Source organism: Ischnura elegans, chromosome X (assembly GCF_921293095.1).
Source record: "Ischnura elegans chromosome X, ioIscEleg1.1, whole genome shotgun sequence".
Lineage (NCBI taxonomy): Eukaryota > Metazoa > Arthropoda > Insecta > Odonata > Coenagrionidae > Ischnura > Ischnura elegans.
Window position 1 is genome coordinate 65,727,639 of NC_060259.1, and position 20,268 is coordinate 65,747,906.

The window sequence follows — 20,268 nt, forward strand, 5'->3', positions numbered from 1 at the left end:
ATTCCCAGCATTCATACTTAGCCGTCGCGTTTTCACGCGCATGAAATTTTTCACTTTTCATTTAATGGCGAAAAATAGATATCGACATTTAAAAATCTAAAAGCGCGAAATACATACTCCAGGAGTAATAATATTTCGACTTAGGCAATAAAAAAATAAAAGGAAACCACCCTATTATCGGCGCGGAGAGAGGGCTGGCACAAGAAGAGGTCTATCAAGCGTGTACGGATCCCCAATTTTGTTTGAGGGCTCCCAAAACCCGGGACCCCGACATCAGTGGCCAAACGCTCCACCTACGAGACCTCCACAGTAAGGGGCAGTCTGGAGGTCTCGTAGGTGGGACGTTCATGTAATCTGAGTGTTGGGGGCCTTCGGTTTGGGATCATGGTGGGGCCCATCTTACGGGGGTATTCGAGGATCATCCTCTGGAAAATTTTTGGAAAAATAATGCCAGAAAATGAATTTAAATGCTATTCTGGCTCTTATAAACTAGATAAAAGCTAATAAAACATAGCATTTTTGTAAGAAAAAAATCTATGAAAAGTAAGAATTCCACAGCTTCCAAAATTTATTAATATATTTTATATATGATATATATATTTATTGAATTTTCTCATTGAAAGTCCACTGAAATCTAAAAAATATCACTAAAATAACCTTCCCTATGACCCTTTCAAAAAAGCATCAGGTTCCCTTATATCTTCTGGCACTAGCATTTTATATATTTATTTATTTACATAATATTTTACGCTAAGTATGCAGTAAGCAAAGCAGCTAATGGACGTATATAATTTCGTAATTGCAACAAGCTTTGGTTCAAGTAATCTGAGTATATTTTTATCACACCTTTCATATACCCTTCACGATAGAGGCTAGCGTTGGGTGGGTCCCCTAAGCGCGGGGCCCTCGGCGATTGCCGACCGGCCGACCTTGCCAGACCGCCCCTGACCACAGTACCGCAATTATCAATTAGCGACGCGGAAAGTGAGCTGGCACAAGAAGAGGCCTATCACACGCAAGGATAGCCGACATTTTGTTCGGGGGCGCCCAGAACCCGGTACCCCTACATCGGTGACCTACTACGCTACGCTGATTTTTCGCTGCTATTATTTGGACTCAAGTTCCCAGCTGTTATGGCTGTCTACTGAGAGTTTCTTGGGTAATAGTAGTTTCAGGCGATTAAAATTCTCGTTGTGATCATGGCATATCTACGGCTTGCTTAAGTGGGGGAGGGAATATGGGAGGGGATAGGGGCAGTTTTGGGGACTTTGTGTTTTGCGTTTTCGGAAGGGGTATAATCCCAAGGGGTTTTCAAAAGTTCGTTCTGCGTCGCTGCGAAAGATTTTTCAAATCGGGGAAGGTGTGATTTTAGAGAGGTGAGAAGAGGAGTTATCTTCAGGTCTTTCCTGATATTTCTATTTGAAACAAACCAAGGTGCCCCAACAATTCTTCTCACAATGACGTTTTCGGCATATTGGATTCGTTTTAGGTGCGTCGCTGCAGCGTGAAGCCAGGCCGGGGATGCGTAAGACAGGAGAGGCTTGATGCAGCTGTTGTATAGGAGCAGTTTCGTTTTGACGGTCAACGGCGAGGTAGATTTTAGAAGAGGTCGTGGTGCAGCGTGTATTCCTTTCGCCTTATTGATTGAAGATTTAATGTGTTCATTCCAGGTAAGCCGTTTGTCCATTTGGACGCCAAGGAATTTCGTGGATTTTTCCCTACATCGGTGACCACACGCCCAGGGGCGCAGCTAGGAATTAAGGCGGGGAGGGATTTTAGGCGCAACCAATACTGGGGTGTCTGTCTCCCGCATACCCGCCAGGGTAAGCGGGAGGTGCGAGGGCCCTCCACAGAAAAATTTTAGGATTAATATTGAGTTTTACAGCTTTCTGAGGGATATTTTATGAATCCTTACACTATTCTATAAGTAATATTAATATAATTAAGTAAAACGAGCGTGATGCGCCCGCTCCCAGCGGGCTTCCCCCGCTCTTTTCAATTCAGGTTCATAGAGGGATAGGCGCATTTCTAATTTTAAAATGTAGAAAAAAGGCAGGGTCTTATGTACAAATTTAATTGGAATGTTCATGTACAAATTGAGGTCAGAGGACCTCTTCAAACACAACATTGGATGTAATTACACTATCCTCTGTTAAACGCACATGATGACTCATACTTACGTATCAACAGGAGACTTGAATGTGGAATCAGCCGCATTTTGATAAAAGTTATTTAAAGAATGCGAGATATTGTTGCAAATGAACAAATGTATCAGTTTGTGCACCGTTAACGTCAGGAATATTTACCGCTTTTTTGTTTTTTTTATTATTTAAAAACCAATTTTAGGAAACAATAGCAATATTTAGGAAATAGGATATGCCGTCCCATGTTCTCTGATAAATTCTGTGCATTTTGGTACCTCATTTGTAGAGTTTGGTTGCGTATAAGTTGAGAAAAAGGTATCTATACATTAGAAATAATATAGAAGAAGGATTTAACTTTTAAAAAATTCTTAGCTCTGGGGGGGGGGTTTATGCCCCAAACCCCCCCCCCCCCCTCGCTGCGCTACTGCACATGATCTCTCCACTAGACCACCGTGATCCCGTACAGCATCAATTAACGACGCGGAGCGGAGAGGAGCACAAGAAGAAGACGCGAGGGCATCCGCGCGACGGGGCAGTGACGCCTTCTGTCACGTGCGCCGGCCGTGGCGATAGCGCGACCGGAGGGGCGGTCGCTATTAAGACGGCCGGGTGCGGCACGACGCAGCCGCAGTGGACCCAGCCACGACCGCGTGCAGAGACAAGAGACTTGATCGGGTGCGGAAGACGGAGTGACCATTCTCAGCGGCGAGTGATATTCGTCAGACGCGCTTTCAGAGGCAGAGGATGAACGGAGTACGACTGGCGGTGGAGGTTCCCAAGGACAGGGTGCAGATCGGGATGAGGGCCACGGAGAGGGCGAGGCCCACACAACGCATCGATGTGGGCAGCGTCCAGAAGACAGGAGGTGCCACTGATCAGGCGTCGAAAGGTTAGTGGCGAGTGCGCGGCGGCATTCAATGTTTTTCCCCCACTTTGCTCTCTTGTTATTGTTTGTCTAAAAATGTGTAGTGTGACCTCTAGACGCGGAACAGTGCTGCAGTTGACTTCATCGAGCTGTTGACGTCTCACCGAAAGTGTCTACCTGCGCCTGAAGGAAAAAAGCTTGTGATTCTGCATCGAGTCTTAAAATTGGATACGGGAATAGCGATTACTTCGAAAATGATGTCTATAAGGATTCAATAATTTAGAAGGATTCAACATTTTTAGTGTGGGAGTGGGAGGGGGTTGTGGTTTCAGTCTGTTTCCCTAATTATTACTCGCATTGAATCCACGAATAAGCCTAATTTTAGCATTAGGGACCCAAAATTTTTCATTTACGCCACACAAAAAGTTATAATACGTCGAAATTGAGACGTGATGCGCAAAAAAAGTTTGGAAATTCCACCCCGTCAGATCTAAGGCCCCAGGTAAGGGGAATGATCCTTTTTCTGTTACATTTTCATAACAGATGCGCAACTTCAGGTGGTTCCGTATAGGATCGACAATGGATGTTTCCAAAAACTGCATATAAAATTTAAAGTATAGTCCAATCATCAATCCAGGATAACATCGTATGAAATGTACGCAGGCTTGATTGCAATGTTCAGGATAAAATTCAAGAAATATAAGGTTCCGCAGAAACCTGACCTGGGTTGTATTCGCCATAACAGTTTGTGCCATTAGAGTTCTACGCACGACCAGCTAAAATCGCATTTAATTGTTTGATAAATAACACGATTGATTAGGCAATTAATTTATAATGTTTGGAAGGAAATTTCTTAGCTTTTCTACAAAAAACACACACTTTATTGCCGACTAGTTTCGGTTACACTTTACCATTTTCAAGACTGCATTTTCAAGACTGAAGTCTTGAAAATGGTACAGTGTAACCGAAACTAGTCGGCAATAAAGTGTGTGTTTTTTGTAGAAAAGCTAAGAAATTTCCTTCCAAACATTAAATATGGAATTCTACAAAGTAAAGGCCTCAACAATTCAGTGCATCAATTAATTTATACATAAAACAAATACCAGAATGAGGAATTGCCATTTAAACAATTTTTTCAGGATGTCACACTCACGTACATTTTTCTTTACTACCATGAATGTAAAAGAAAATAGTCTTTTATACTTATGAATTACCTATTACGAAAAATTACAGATAAAATACTGGCAAAATATACTCAAAGTCACTAGCTACGTTTCGATGTTGCATTAAAATCCTCCTAAAGGAAAGGATTGAATGCTAAGCAACAATTCTCTCTGCCTACAGCATTCATTACGCACACACGCATGCATTTCGTACCCGATGCGTACTTTGCGAAATTTATGCGTACACTATAAAAAGCGACCCGTACGCTTATTTACAGCCGCGTGATTTAAGAATGATCCTTCAGCTAACATGTAGCAGTCAACAGAATTGCAGACCAAATAAAGATTTCATGCTAAAAAGACACGCAGACGAAATCCAATTATCAGTTATATTCGAGTGAATCTACTAGAGCAAACCTCACTTTGTATGACTGAGTCAGCAGTGACCTCCAACCTTTTATTTACAAATAAATCGCGTTATGGATTTTACATGACTGATTCTTCGACGGATCATGCCACTGTGTATGAAGTTTGACGATGAGAGAGAGACAAAACAATGAAACAGACGGCATGGAAGTAACATATTTTGGAGATAAAACAGTTTAGGATCCAACCGTACTAGTTGAGGGCAAATGAATCGATAATTACAACGGAACAGAAATTATACCAACTCTTTACCCCATATTACCATACAAAAATCTACAACAATTATAACTCTCCGATATGTAACAATATTTTTCACTATACTGATAAATGATGATCACTGTCACTATAATAAATGATGTATTACGAATTAAAAGTAACTGATATATAACTATAGGAGGATAGTTGTAATTAGTTATTTTTCGAATAGTTAAGGGTAAATATGAATGAAATGGGTAAATGAATGAATAGGTAAATGTGTTAATGTGCCATATCTATTGCTGTCAAGCAAAACTACTTTGGACATCACTGTCATAGAAATAGTACCTGATGACGATACAATGAAGTTGAAACTATTTGCGCATGGCAACAATAAAAAATAATAGGAATAAGCCTATGGGATTTTGTGTCATCAGAGCTCTTTCTCAGCTTTAGGGAAGAAGGACAAAAACGGTAATTGGATATGTAAAATGGCCCACAGAATATATTTCCGTAGAGTAATGACTTGGTAACACTTCCAATTTTTTTTAAGTTTAAGACAAAAGATGACAAAAATGTTTAGGTTCACTTACGCTTCATTTGAATGCAAGCCTCACACAAACGATGTTTATACCTTCAATTTAAAGTACAAAAATATTCCATTTAATAGATTTTTTGCAGAAACTTGCAAATATGTGATAAATATGTATTAAACGATAGCACTACCTTTTAAAAAAATGTTCACATTTCGCCAAAAATGTTGCTTAGATTAGAAATTGTGATAAGCGTCATTAATTCCGTCGTGGTTTTTTAATTTCATATCGGTACTTAAATTTATTTTTCCATAAGCTATTAACAATTTAATCAGGTACTGTCCTTAATACCTCTCTATTCGCGATTGTTCACTGAACTAATTATGACATACTAACCATTAATGCCATAAATTGAAATTATTAACAGCACTTGATGCCAAATGAAGCTAGAGTTAAGTTCCTTCCCTGCATGGACAGAAAACATATTTTTCACCATTGGTCTCGCTTTGCAAAATAACTGAAAAGGCATACGACTCGACGCTCCATAAAAAATGCGTCTAATTGCATACCTACAATTAGTTCTCGCCCAACTTTTTTGAGGGTGACAATGTGATCTAATTACTATAATAGCAACTCACCAGCAAATTCCATGGCACTGCCACCTTCTTGATCCTTTACGGTTCCTTACGAGTGTTGATGGTGTGTGTTCTCCGCAGGCGATGCGGCCGGCGGCAGCAGCCAGAGCTCAGCGCCTCTCATCGTCGTCTCCAACCGCCTGCCCTTCGTGCTGACGAGGAATGCCCAAGGCAAGCTGGAGAGGAAGCAGAGGTGAGTGCTATGCCCACAACTCACGGTTGCTCACTCTACAAGCACGTAAAGCAATCGCGAACACCATCAGAGAGCTGTAAAACGGGGAGATTAACGTCTTCTACGCGTGAGAACAAGATTCAAATGGTGAAATCCGAGAGCAAACGATTCGTCTGATGGATCTGATTGGCTGGTCGCGCCGACAACGTTGGGTTTCACGTTGTTTGTTTATTATTATTGATTGGAATTTCATTTTCAAAAACATTTAACGCTAACTAAGAGCTCGAAGTGTTAGTACTTTAATAAAATTCATTCATGGCTATGTATTTGGAGGAGGCGACCGACAGCTGAGGTCATTTGCGCCATGAGGGAAGGATGGGTAAGGTAGGGTGGAGAGAAACCCGGCATCGGCATTAGCCTGCTCATAACGAAAAGCGCCAAGGGGACCACGGTTTACATCCCATCCGACGCACGGAGTGTTGCGCTTGAAATGTCCTCCACTTAACATTCAAGCAGGGATGGGGCAGTCTCTGAAAATTCTCTGCCACTGCCGGGATTTGAACCCGAGCCCACGGGATGGGAAGCCAACACTCTAGCCACCACACCAACGCGATCCCCAAATTCATTCATGAGTATTTCGTTTCAGAACGTTTCCCATTCCCCATAATAAAACTGAAGCTAGGGTTTCAACCTTGGCCTATTATCTTTTGGTTACTGGGTAGCCACCTTCAGCGCTGAGTTTATATTTACCCCGAGCGAAGACCTTGACTATGAAGCTCCACTTTCGGGAATCCGTGTATGACTGTTTATTTTGACTGCAGTACCATCTACGCTCCCCTTTAGTTTCGCTTTGACTTGAGCACAGCAGTGATCGAATTCGCGTCAGCGCCCTCGCTAAGTATTTCCATGAGTGCCACCCGATAAGTTCGCACAAATTCTTCGTAAAAATCTTGGAGAAATTCTCATGGAACACGATTTATTCCATGGCATGTTTCCATGCACTTTTCGACAAGGATGTTTCCCTCGATTCGCGGTCCCTTGTGAAAACCTGCAAGCCGTCAATCCACCCACGAATATTACAAAAGAGGATCCTCACGTCTGCCTCTAAATGTGTTGTCAACCACCGCGCCTTTTAATGAGTTTTCAAAAGTCGCCACTCGCGTCGCTGACGGACAAATTGATCCGAGATTCACGGGGAAATTAGATATGATTAGCGGTTTTAACCGAAATTTAAATGCATGATGGTGTCATATACATAAAATTCATAACTTTTCAATGTTATTCCTCGCAATTGCAAAAATTATACTGCAAATATTGGAAAAAAGTGGATCGCATTGCACTCATCACCGCTCTGCGGATATTTTTGAAAGCCGATTAATGAGCTACCGAAGCGGCAACAGAAATCAAGCCTCTGTAGGATGGAATTGGCCCTCCAGTATTCACTCCCCTTGAATCCACCTTTGGAAAAAAAATTCGGTGATGAATACTTCTTGACAGCACTCAAACGCAAAAGTGTGCCAAAATCGAGGTCCTCGACGGCAGTGGCGCAGCGAGGGGGGGTTTTGGGGGATAAACCCCCCCAGATCTCAGAGGAATTTTTAAGTTTAATCCATTTTACTTAATTGGACCAATATTACTTATAGAATAGTGTTAGGATTAATCAAATATCTCTCAGAAAGTCGTAAAACTCGCCATTTCGAACCATTATTCTTAAAAATTTTCTGTAGGAGGGCCCCCGCAACTTCTGCTTACCCTGGCGGGTATGCAATGCCCCCAAACTCCTAAGTATTGGTTGCGCCTAAAACCCCACCTAGCCTTACTTCTTATCTGCGCCCCTGCTCGACGGACATTAGTAGCACCACTAGTAGGCCACCCTGAGGATGGCATATAAAGAGGACATTTTTCATTTGTCGGTACTCAGACCTGATCTGGGAATGTGACCAGCATATGCCATAAAACTTAATCTTGAAAACAACTTGACGCAGCGTAGTCTTCACGGTAGCATCAAGCCCTTTTTAACGCTGGTTCAATCAAGGTTTTACATTCTTGACTTGCATTCAGGGTGAAAAAAATCGGCAACCTTTAGTATAGACGGTGGAGAAATACATAGTACAGGAGGCACAATCAATCATGGTTAAAAGAAAGGAAAAGATGTGTCCACATCATTCGTAGTCGACCACCATCGAATCCAGCAGTTCGCAATTCGCCGGTCGTCGTTGTCACCACGCTCATACAAAAATTCCACTTTTCATGAATCTTACATAAATACTATTTGAAGATTATATGGCATCTCATTCAAGGAGAATAGGGTTGACCTACTTCGGTTAAACTAAATTGCTTCATATAATCTCCTCAACTGTATCTTACTTAAACTCGCATCTGTCCTAAACATTAAGCATAAATTTATATTCCGATTTCATTCCGATCATTAAATAGAAGCAGATATAATGGTAACCAATCACCATTGAAGAATTTTTCTCCGTCATTAAACTTATTTTCATTTTAACTTGACTGAATCAAACAAATCAGCTGAAATGATTTAATTCACTACTGTAAATTTTAATTTATTTTTATATGACTCACTTAGAGTCAAATCTGGTGAAAAATTCAACTTAAATCATCAAATTACAGTCAAATTTCGTCGCAGCCGTTTCAAACAGGGGAAAAGGCGAGTGATTTTCTTTGACATCGAGAACTTCGATGGATGATATTTATTGGAGCCCAATAAGATTAAACGGTGGAAAAACACGGTGGAGTTCACTTTCTTCGACCCATTGCTCTAGACGGAGATTGTCAATAATATGTAACGGACTTGAGAAGCACCGTGATACTCGCAAGACATCCGTGTAAGAGATTATCTCTCGGATACGATGCGTACGATGTTTGCCCCCGAGTCAACAGAGTGCCGACGACTGTTGCCTTCAGCGGTGCTACTTCCACGGTCATACGAGGACTCAGTGTTGAGTCCACACAGCTCTCAGTCAGAGGGCAGACATCCGATCGAAGGACCGAAGATTGAGTTCACCATATCGCCCTTACGTGGAGGATGTGACACCTTCTCTCACGGCTCCCGAAAAATTCGTACTTCTTCACATTATCGAAGGCTTGCAATTTATGTTTCGCGAGATATTTCTCCCCTTAAGCCCCAGTTACACGATGCGTACGAGGTAATGTGTAAATCCATGTGTGTTTTGGTGGACGGGAACGAATATATACAAACCTCAACAATAAACAATAAGTATGTCATCATTATTGCATCACTGCTATCGCCGCAAAAAGGTAGAACACTGAGCTTAAAGCAGTTTTTCGAAATTCTGCCGAAGCTCCACAGCGTTGTGTCATATATCGTTTTACTGATTGTTTGTTTGGCTACAATAATAAATTATTTATCATTATTTAAACGTAAACGTTTAGCTTCTACGGTCGAAGGAGTGAAGAAGAACACGCGAAAAAATATAGACGACTAAACGATCGTCTCGTCACGGGCAAAATATTTTATTGGTTAATTTCATTGTATTTTTTTAAGAGAGAACGACTTCTTCGCATTGCAAATAGCTTTTTAATATTTAATTTTACCCATTCCTTGATTTTTTTAATGGCTGAAATTTAGATTACAATATCCGAGGTTTAGATAAAACACATGAATATTGAAGTTACGTATGCTATATGTAAAGAAATGCATAAACTTTTCATGTAGGGAAATTTGTATATTGTTCCTCTTTACTTAAAATAAACCAAAAAGACGAAAATTGTCGCTTTGGCAGAGTGCATTGCTGCGGGGCGTTTATAGTCGTTTTGGTTTACTTTAAGTAAGAGGAACGATAAAAAAACATGAAACATGAAAAGTTTAGAAATATTTTTTACATATAGCATACGTAACTTCAATATTCATGTATTTTTCCAAACTTTGGATATTTAAAACTACCTTTCAGCCATTTTAAAAATCAAGGAATGGGTAAAATTCAATGTTTAAAGGCTGTTTGTAATGCGAATACGTCGTTGTCTCTCTAAACAATGCGATGAAATTAACCAATTAAATATTTTGCCCGTAACGGGATGAAGGAGACGACCCTTTCGCCGTCTCCATAGTTTTTTGCGTGTTTTTCTTCACTCTTTTGACCGTAGAAGCTAAACTTTTACGTTTAAATAATGTTAAATAATTCATTATTGTAGCCAAACAAACAATCGGTAAAACGATATGTGACACGACCCCTATGGAGCTTCGGCACAATTTCGTACAACTGCTTAATCTCAGCTTTCTACCTTTTTTGCGACGATAGCAGTACTTAGTGAATGCAAAAATGGCAATATATGAACACATCCGTAATAGGAATTCTAAATTTTACATTTATATGCGAAAAGGGCAAATACGTAGAAGTATCACAGACATAAAGCGCAGAATTTGATACAATGTATATCACCTTGTATTATACAAGACAAATACAAATGTATGCCTAAAAGTATGTTCTAGAGGGATGCATGACCCATGTTCTATTTCTGTTCATGCATTTGCACAAGTTTAGCGGTTTCACTGTGCATTTTCGCGTTCATTCTCGCGTCCATGAATGCGCGCATTAACTTGTACGTGTTAATTCATCGAGTAAACTGTCCTTAAGGGATCTAGCTACATCACACTCATGAGATAGCTTATGAGGTGATATTCGCAGTCATCGAAGCTTACATCAATCAGCCTAAATATCTCAGGGAAAATCTGTTAATTTCATTTGGCGATACTGATAAAATCTGATGATTTGATGATGTTTTTTCTCGTCTCCCTTTCCTCCTCTTCCAATCCCAGCCGTTGGATTCGTTGAAGAAAAGTGAACCAAACCTCGCGAAAGACCCATTTTATTTTTGCTATATTTTGGATTTCCCATATAACTGATAGTAAAATATGAAATCTAAGCATTGCCATATCGTTGCCTTCAAAAGTATGAATTTAAATATTTATTTTCTAAACCAAACACCTTTACCCAAATTTAACTTAAAATCGACCTGCCGAACAATTTTGGGAATCAAAGATGTATAATTCATTCCCAAATATTTTTAAGCATGTACAAAGACGTGAATTTCAAATGCTCTAAAGTTATTCAAACCCAAATGAATGATACAACCTCAGGAAGCGTACATTAGAATTCCTCTTCCCTGCTCAGGTGCAAGATTACATGCTCCCGCATGTAACTACTATTATGCAACTATCTACTTTTACTGGCAATTGAGCAAGTGCGCCTCTTCAGAATACCTTTTAATTTAGGCGAAACCTTACATTAATGAAGCCTTCAGCAGCCTAAGCGCGCTTTTTACCACGTCATAACGTGTAAGTGTCAGCACTTTTGTTAACTTAACAATTAATTTTCAGTACTGATGCATCATTATGACAGTAATAAAGCACGGGATACACGCATACAATTATAAATGGAAACTAATGTGCTGAATCCGATTCCGACTATTTTCACTATTTATGTCCTTCACAAGCGATTATGGTGAAAACTGAAGCGATGCAATTTCACGATAGTGGTTCTCGTGGATGTGAATGAGATATGATTTCTGCCATTAACGCATTCCTACGTAAATTCCATTATTACTGAGTTTACGATGGAATTAAGACACATAAACTCAATCAAAATCAAAGAGTTTGGAAGTCGCGAGCATTGAGTTTCACTCCGTCACACATAACGAGCTAAGACTCGTTCGATTCAGCAAGGAAACTATATTTTTTAATTTGCACATTCAATACAGGCATTTTACGAAAGTCTGAACGCTAAAACTCAATTCTTAATCAATAAGTCGCCGATGGAAATTATTGAACATGATTTCAAATCAGCAACGAAAGGCGATTACCGTATCCAGGCGGAATTTGAGTCCTTGTTGCCCCGAGAAAAACTCGCACTTAGCTTCGCAATTGTTTCCCCACTCAGCAGTCATTTCTCACGTATTGCCTCACATCCATAGATCACGCAAAAGAGCACGCCATGGTCACCGCTATCAGCCTCTTTAGTGCCCCAGATAAAGAGGATGAGCGGCTACCGATGAGGCCATAAATTTGCTTAGCACATATCCTCGGTACTATAAGGGTATCATTAAGACTGATACATATATTTTAATACTTTCGCTGATATGCCAACGAACTGATGATTGGAAGAGTGAGGTATAAATAGAGCAAGGACCTCGTAGCTATTTGGCGAGAGCCGATTCAGGATTCCACTCTTAGAAACGAATTTTGATGTCGCTGTCATATCAATGTCTTACTTTTATACGCACAATACTACTTACCTATAACTAATAACTCCATGATACGAAATATTAATATGCTGCATAATTTCTTGCTTCTATAGCTAATAACTTCAGGCTTTACTTTGTGAAACCTCTCCATATTGGAAGTAAGGAAATAAAACTTTGTAAGGTTCACTGTTATTTAATTATGGGCACGACCCGGGTTTCGTAACTTGGTTACATCGTCAGGTGACTGATCTTGCATGCATCATACATTTATATACAAAGTACACAAGTGACTGTGAGGACATACTTGTTGTTGAAAAAGATGTTTAAGGATGCAATGCGAAGTTTGATCAAAAGTTTGAAATACAATTTTGCCTGTTCTGCCGTACTGGCTTCCAAAATATAGCTCTTGCTTCTAATGAAGATAAAGTATTCAATAATCCTACGGTTGAAATTTTGTTCCATTGTGCTCTAATTAATTAACTAAATTTCCCTATGGAAAAATAATTTTAAACAACAGGTGGCTTTAGTTATAATTTTTTTGGCAGAAATATTTTTAACTGCTCCAGTCGAATCGATTACAAGATTTACAAGTAAAAGAAGATAAAGAAGATCTTTCTCCTCATTCAGACTAACGTTAGAAGAATAAATGATAATAAAATAAAAAAGGATATTAAAAAAACACGCGCTTTCCAAAAAAATCATGAGGTGCACTAATGAATTAAAAATAAACTTTTCATCACTTAAGGAATAAAGTGCGGGTGTTGATTGGAACTATTAGGAATGAGTTTAGAAGAGCCTGATTGGTGAGTAAGGATTAACACGCAATATTGATATCAAAACCAAATCAACGCCCACGCTCTACTCTCCGAGCGATCCTTACTTTTTTAATTTTTGCGCCTTTTTTACTGTTTTTGGAAATAGCTTTTTTATCTTCGTTTATCTTTTTTCTATTTCTTACGTTTTAGTGGCGAATCATATAAACGATTAAACCAGAGCTATTCAAGAAATTTCTGCCAAAAAATATAAATAACGCCATCCAATGGGAATATTTAAAACGTTTTTCCTTATGGAAACTCATTTAAATAATTTGGGCACAATGGAACAAAATTTTAAATTTTTGATTGTTAAATATTGCATTTCCATCATAACCAAGATATTGTGCAAAATTTCAAGGCAATCCCACGATGGGAAGTTGGTTAAAATCAGTTACAAGATTCCATTTATGAAACAGAGGAAGCAATTTAAGAAAAAGTATGTAAAAAGGATTATGCTTTTATGCATCAATGTTACACTCAGAGTGTAGAGTGTAGCATATCAAGGATGTTTATCCCCTACCTCTACAGCGTATTTCAGCCGAGTAAAGTCGAATAAAACTGCTCTTAACCCTTTTTAACCCAGGGGTACTTCGGGGAGAAATCAAATTCAAAGTTTTTTTCGTCTTGAAAGCTTGCAAATTTTGCATTCAATCGTGATTAGTATGGGAGCTAAATATTTCGTAATTAAGTTTTACAACACAAAATAATGCGTAGTTAAGATATTTCTGAACTAGAGCAGAAAATTTATACATTTTTGATGTTGCTTAGAAGCTTGGATCATAATGGGTACAGATGTCCACCCTTTTCTCCCCAAAACTTTCTATTTATCACCCAGCTACTTACTATTTATAAAGGTTTCCACTCTTCCTATTCGATTTTTCTCATATTTTTAGCGCTTTGCTATGTAATTTTAACGCCTGCAAACTATGAAAAATTAATGATTTAGTTTGATACATGATGTGTCTTAATGATTTAGTTTGAGGAGTCTCCCCTTAAGTACGGACTTTCTATTCATTTCTAGATTGAGGAAATTTTTGCACCCATGCATATTTCCATTCAACATATTTTTTATTACGCGATAAGGAGCGCTTTTTCTAGTGTTGCAATACGATGATGTAAACCTCTGTAACCAAACGGGACAGTGCATTATATTACGCACCAAGAAATCAACACGAATGCCACCTACTACTAATGCTTAGATTTTCCCCGCACGACAAAAGTTGGGGAAGGATGCTATCAAACGCGAAGAAGCCATGAAGTTAACAGCCAGATAAAATATACAAAGAGCAAAAAAACTATCTTATTTAAAATTGATATTGGTTTTGGATGATGGAGGAGGTCCAAGTAGTTTCAAAGTCTCCCATTTATGGTTTGCTGAAATGCGCTCTGAGAAAGCGATAAGACGAACCTATAAAATTCAAAAGTGTCTGACAAGTACGTGATAATTTCTTTATTAATAGCAAAGAGCGACAACAGAGGATCAAAACGATAGCGAAGTCACATGAAGAAAATAAGTATTCCGCAGAGATTAAATTTATACGACCAAAAATAGGACATAAAAAATCAGCATACTGATAAAATGTAATGTATGTACGTCACGTCACTCGATGTGGTAAGAATAAATTGGCGATCCATCACTGTTCTAATTACTCCTGAAACAGCGGACGTCACAATGGAGGAGAGAAAGTGCGTGCTTCTCAGACGTATCTTTAGAAAGCAGCTAGTCACTGGGCTCTTTTAGCATATGATGAGACGGATTTTGTCTTCACTCATTAGTGGTTCAACCTGAGGGTTGGTTTGGATAGGTGAGGGTAGAACTCACCTCCAAGTACACCAAGGGAGTGTGAATTATACACATTTAAAGGGTTGAAACTAGTGGTATCATGGTGCCAGAACGCGCCGGAACGCCACTTCGGCACTGGAGGACAACGGACATAATAGTCAAATATCACTTTTATCAATGATTAGTTTCCGGATTTATTCCGCGTCGACTCATTTTTGGCGGACGACAGTTTCGGGCGAGTTCAGCTCCCGTCTTCAGGTCCAAATGAAAAAAAACAATAAACATGTAGCATAACAATGGAAAAAAATAAACATGCTATGAGATATAGCTGGGTTTCACCATACCTCCCTTTTCTAAACTCTAAAACTTTTGTAAATAAATTTTACTTATCTTTTTTTTTCATTAGCTATCTTTTAATCATCAATTTAATCACCGCGGAAGCCTCCGTAATATCACTTTTATCAATTTTGTTGCCTCAAAATTTGTAATATATTCATTCTTAACCAAAACAAAAAATAAATACAATATAAATAATAACTTGCAATTAAATAAAACACAGAGTAGTACTTCACTTCCAAAATAGTTAAAGAAAGCACGTTCCTGCAATGCTAATTTTGTCATGACGTCACTGAGTAGGGGTCCATATTAAATTTCCGTTTCGCACCCACCTCATTCCGTCAGTGGGCTTATTTCGACCGGTTTCGAAAATAAACTAAATAGTGGATTAAATTATTGCGAGATTCAACCACATATTTGTGACAGTTCGATGTGAAATCTATCGATACCTCCACTGCAAAAAAGCTCAACAATCGCTCACCGAATCAAATCCGCTCATCTAGAAGAGCAACAATACGAGTCCGCTCAGCTGGCAGTGTCCGGAGCATAAAAGCTCACCTCCAAGCCTTTACAATATTCTTTTGCCGTCTCTGTTGCAAAAGAAAATCTAAAACGAACAAAAAAGAGAATAATTCCATAGTCCAAAAAATAGCATTGTTTTTAATCTTTCCTTTTCTCAGAACAAACATTTACACTGACAACTTTAAACATGCGCCAATTTGTTTAATTATTTTTGTGAACTGGCTGGTTGTGGTGAGTTTGTACTCACCGGTACAGCATAATAAACGCGCCTTCGGCGCGGCCAATTGATGAGATCTCTTGGAGAATAGGAGATGAGCGTTTATGCTCCGGGCACTGCCAGCTGAGCGGACTCGTATTGTTTCGCTACTAGATGAGCGGATTTGATTCGGTGGGCGATTTTTGAGCGTTTTTGCAGTGGAGGTATCGCTATCCGATACTTAAAGTCGGCTAGTTTAGTCCCTGTTTCGGTGGAAGGAACACCATCGATGTCATTATTGTTCGTGGTTGTCCGGTATACACATTGTAATGGAAGACCTGAGTCATTCAGTGATTCAGCCCGAAGGTTGGTTTGGATAGGTGAGGATAGAGCTAACCTCTAACTAAGCCACAAGCGTTTTAATTTCACACACTCAGGGTAGATGGGCTAGTTCCTTACCCTGGACCACCTCGCACTTTGAAGTTTGGGGTTTCACCCGGGATTTGAGCCCGAGGCCCCTCGACCAGCAGCCAAGGGCTCTACTCACTAGGATACATCTACGTAATACCATGCGAGCCGGTTTTCTCGGCCGGTATGTTTTCCCGGCGTATCAGGTGCAGAAAATTTTCTCGGGTATTCCACCGGTTGATGTCGTCCATGTCTATGATTCAAACTTTGATTCACAACTAATCACCCATAAATATCCGTGCCACTCCTCCCTTTAACACTTAGCATCATAGCTACAACATTTCAAAGATAACTATGAGCCTAAATGAGTCTCCAGAATGGGTCCATCAAAGCTCCAAAAGCATTTTCTTAGGTTTTCCCGGCGTATCAGGTGCAGAAACGTTTCTCGGGTTTTCCACCTATGTTTGCCATGTCTCCCGACGTTTCGAGCAGCAACTTGCTCATCATCTTCAGGGGATCTTCCAATTCATTCGGAACATCCCCTGAGGATGATCAGCAAGTTGCTGATCGAAACGTCGGGAGACATGGCAAACATCGAGACATGAACGACATCAACCGGTGGAAAACCCGAGAAAATTTTCTGCACATTTAGGGTATTTGGCAGGGGGTGACCAAACACCAGCATGCAAAACTACCCCCTAGTGCACATTCCATATATTATCATCATTATATCAAATATTACGCACAATAAAAAAATATACGAGCACATTCACGCAAAGGCAAAACTTCCAAACAGTTACTAATTCCTCTAGTAAATCCATGAAAGCTAATAACAATGGAAAAAATAAACATGCTATGAGATTAAGCTTGGTTTCCATACCTTCCTTTTATAAATTCTAAATCTTTTGCTAAAAGATTTTAGCTATCTAAATGGCCCATTATCAAATTAAAATAGTATGTTCCAATATTTTGCAATTAATGGAAGTAAATGTGATAGGCCCATAATTACTAGACTTTTTCCAATCCTACCTTGATCAATGGCTCCCTAGGCCAGGGGTGCAGCTAGGAATTAAGGCTAGGGGGGGTTTAGGCGCAACTAGATCTGAGGTGAGTGGTATACCCGCCAGGATAAGCGGGAGGTGCGGGGGCCCTCCCCCAGAAATTTTTTAAGATAAATGGTTCAAAATGGTGAGTTTTATGGCTTTTTGAGGGATATTTTATTAATCCTTACACTCTTCTAAAAGTAAATTAATCAAATTAAGTAAAATGGATTAAACTTAAAAGTTTCTCTCAGTTCTTGGGGGGGGGTTTTATACCCCAAAACCCCCCTCGCTGCGCCACTGACCTCAGGTACCCTGTCCCCAACCCCGGATTTTGCTTAAAACTGGAATATTTCCCCAAAACTTTGATTCACGGCTACTCATCCATAACTATCCGTGCCACTTCTCCCTTTAATACTTAGCATCATAGCTACAACATTTCAGTGATAACTATGAGCTTAAATGAGTCTCCAGAATGGGTCCATCAAAGCTCCAAAAGCATTATACTCAGAAAACTAACTCCCCCGTTATGGTACCTCTACGAACGGGGTGTTCAGGTAGCCCTTAAAGTTACTCCCAAATGCACTCATTATTCACCCTGGAAATTACATCAACCATCAAAAAACCTTCGCTATAACCTAGTTAACTTTTTAATGCATTAAACTTGATGATTATATTTCGTGTTGAGAGAACCAGTCACAATGAAGGAACCTAGTAACCTGTAAAAAATATTTTCAAGGTGAGGGACAAGATAAATATAAAATTTAGATAACGAAATTTTAAGTAGGGACATGCTATCGTATATTATATTAAAAATTAATGTGAAATTAAAAAATAAGAAAATACGATATTATTACAACTAGATGTATAGGAAGAACTGCGATAGCTCTACTCGGCGGGTGATAGATAGCTAAAAAGGTGTAAAAAATACTAAATTTCCGGGAGGGGGACCCTCTCGGCCCCTCCTATATATACGCCCCCGAGGAGGAATCACCTCTCAAAATGACGGTGGCGTATTTCCCTTAGTCCATGAGCTTATGAGTACGAGTAGATGTTTTTAAAGGAGCGACAAAATTCCTCATACAATTATTATCAATGGTGCAATATACACTATACATCTCCAATTGGGAGGAGATGGGCGTAGTAATAGGCTGAGCGGGTGGCATGTAAAGATGAGGTCAAAAATTTCTACAATATTGCACGAAAAAAATATTTTGCCTGTATATCTTTCATGTCCCATTTTTTCTCAATAGAGCAACTTGCGCCTTATATACTTTTCTATACTCCCTTGTGGGCTGCTTTAACCATGGAGCCAGCCTGAGATTTTTAAGGTTAGCGACAAGCAGCGTACCCTAATGAATAAATAATGTTCGTTATGATCCACAATGGGTCAGTTACAAGTACAATTCATTTCAATGCATGAAAAATTAAGATGCTTTGAGATAATCTGAATACGTTCTCTTCAGAGGAGTACACGTAATGATCAATTCGTGGCAAGAGAAAAGGTATGCCTTCCGGTGTTGACTCCGTGACAGACTATTTAGAGACCCTGTGATAGCCGTCTATCACAGCTCTAACTGAGAATTAGCAACGCAAACACTGCCCCGCAGGGCATCATAAATTCAAGGTTAGTCCAATATTTCCTCTTAATTAATAATCTGATTCATCTTGAGACAGTTAGGTATTTCAAATCGAGATAAATGCATTACCCACGGTCATTTTCAATTGGTGTGCATATTTTCAAGAGCAACAAAAGTACTTTTAATTTCCAGCTTGTTATTTCCATTTCGTAATAAATTAGGCTCTCAATGATAATCTTGGATGCTTAGATGGCGTGTCATTAGGCCTATAAAGCTGCTAAAAAGTTCCGTTAACGGGTTAGGTGTCAGGTCAATCATCCTGCAACTGAATTCGTTCGTGCTATCCGTTAAAGGTAATTAGTATCAAAGGAGCAAGCGTGATGAGAAAAAGCTGCAATAGCCTTCATAGCATCAACATTTAGGAGTTTTATGGTGCACTTTGATTCATGCTTAAATTGAGTGTGTATTAAAAATTTTAAATATTTAAATTGCTCTAAAAATAGAATGCAAAATGTTCTATTTGAATGCAAAATTTATATAGTTCACCTGCCATTTTTGGTTGCTCCGAAACATCAGAAACTCGTTCATCAGTCATGCTTGCATTTTGTGAAGGAAACGTTACATTAGCGCATCCATTTTATTCGGATTTTTGGTATATTTTAGAACAAGTATTGGTAGCAAAAAATGCAGACCAGTAACCTAAAAATAACTGTGGAACTTCGTGGGGGCAGAGAAATAGTGAAATTTTCTCACGGTTTGAATTGCTAATTCCGTCAAAACCATGCGTTTTACAAGATATGTCAGTTTTCAATTACATATTCGTGCCTTCTAATTTACAGGATAAGTAATGTTTATATCAGATCATAAACAATGAGTACTGTATATGGAGTGTTTTCATATTTTTTATCTAGGAGATAGTATCTGTTATCTTGTGCCGATTTTATCGAAAGTAGAGCGCTTATGTCGCTCTATAACTAATTACTAACTGCGGTAATATTCTCATTGCAGAATCAGAGCCATACACTTTACGCAAGAGATCTTCCGTCGAATTACAAAAACAATAGTTCACTGATAGCTCCTCTCTCAATGCTAGAGACCCATTGAGTCTATGCAAAGCATGTTGAGAAGATTATGATCACGTTATCATGAGAAGAGCTCTCGAGAAGACACCAGCGAATAATTATCGCGATGAGTGTCGTTCAATCCGCTCAACTGGCTGGTTTTGGATGAAAT

General features: G+C 39.3%; 1 protein-coding gene across 1 annotated transcript in view; it reads left to right on the plus strand.

Annotated features, from left to right (window-relative positions):
- Positions 1 to 2,753: 2,753 nt before the first annotated feature.
- The window catches only part of LOC124171851 (alpha,alpha-trehalose-phosphate synthase [UDP-forming]-like), a 42,891-nt gene continuing 25,376 nt past the window's right edge, over positions 2,754 to 20,268 (plus strand). The window contains exons 1-2 of the mRNA XM_046551209.1: positions 2,754 to 3,033; positions 6,043 to 6,154. Coding sequence (XP_046407165.1) covers positions 2,889 to 3,033; positions 6,043 to 6,154 — 257 coding nt within the window. The 5' untranslated portion in view covers positions 2,754 to 2,888. The remainder of the gene's footprint in view (positions 3,034 to 6,042; positions 6,155 to 20,268) is intronic.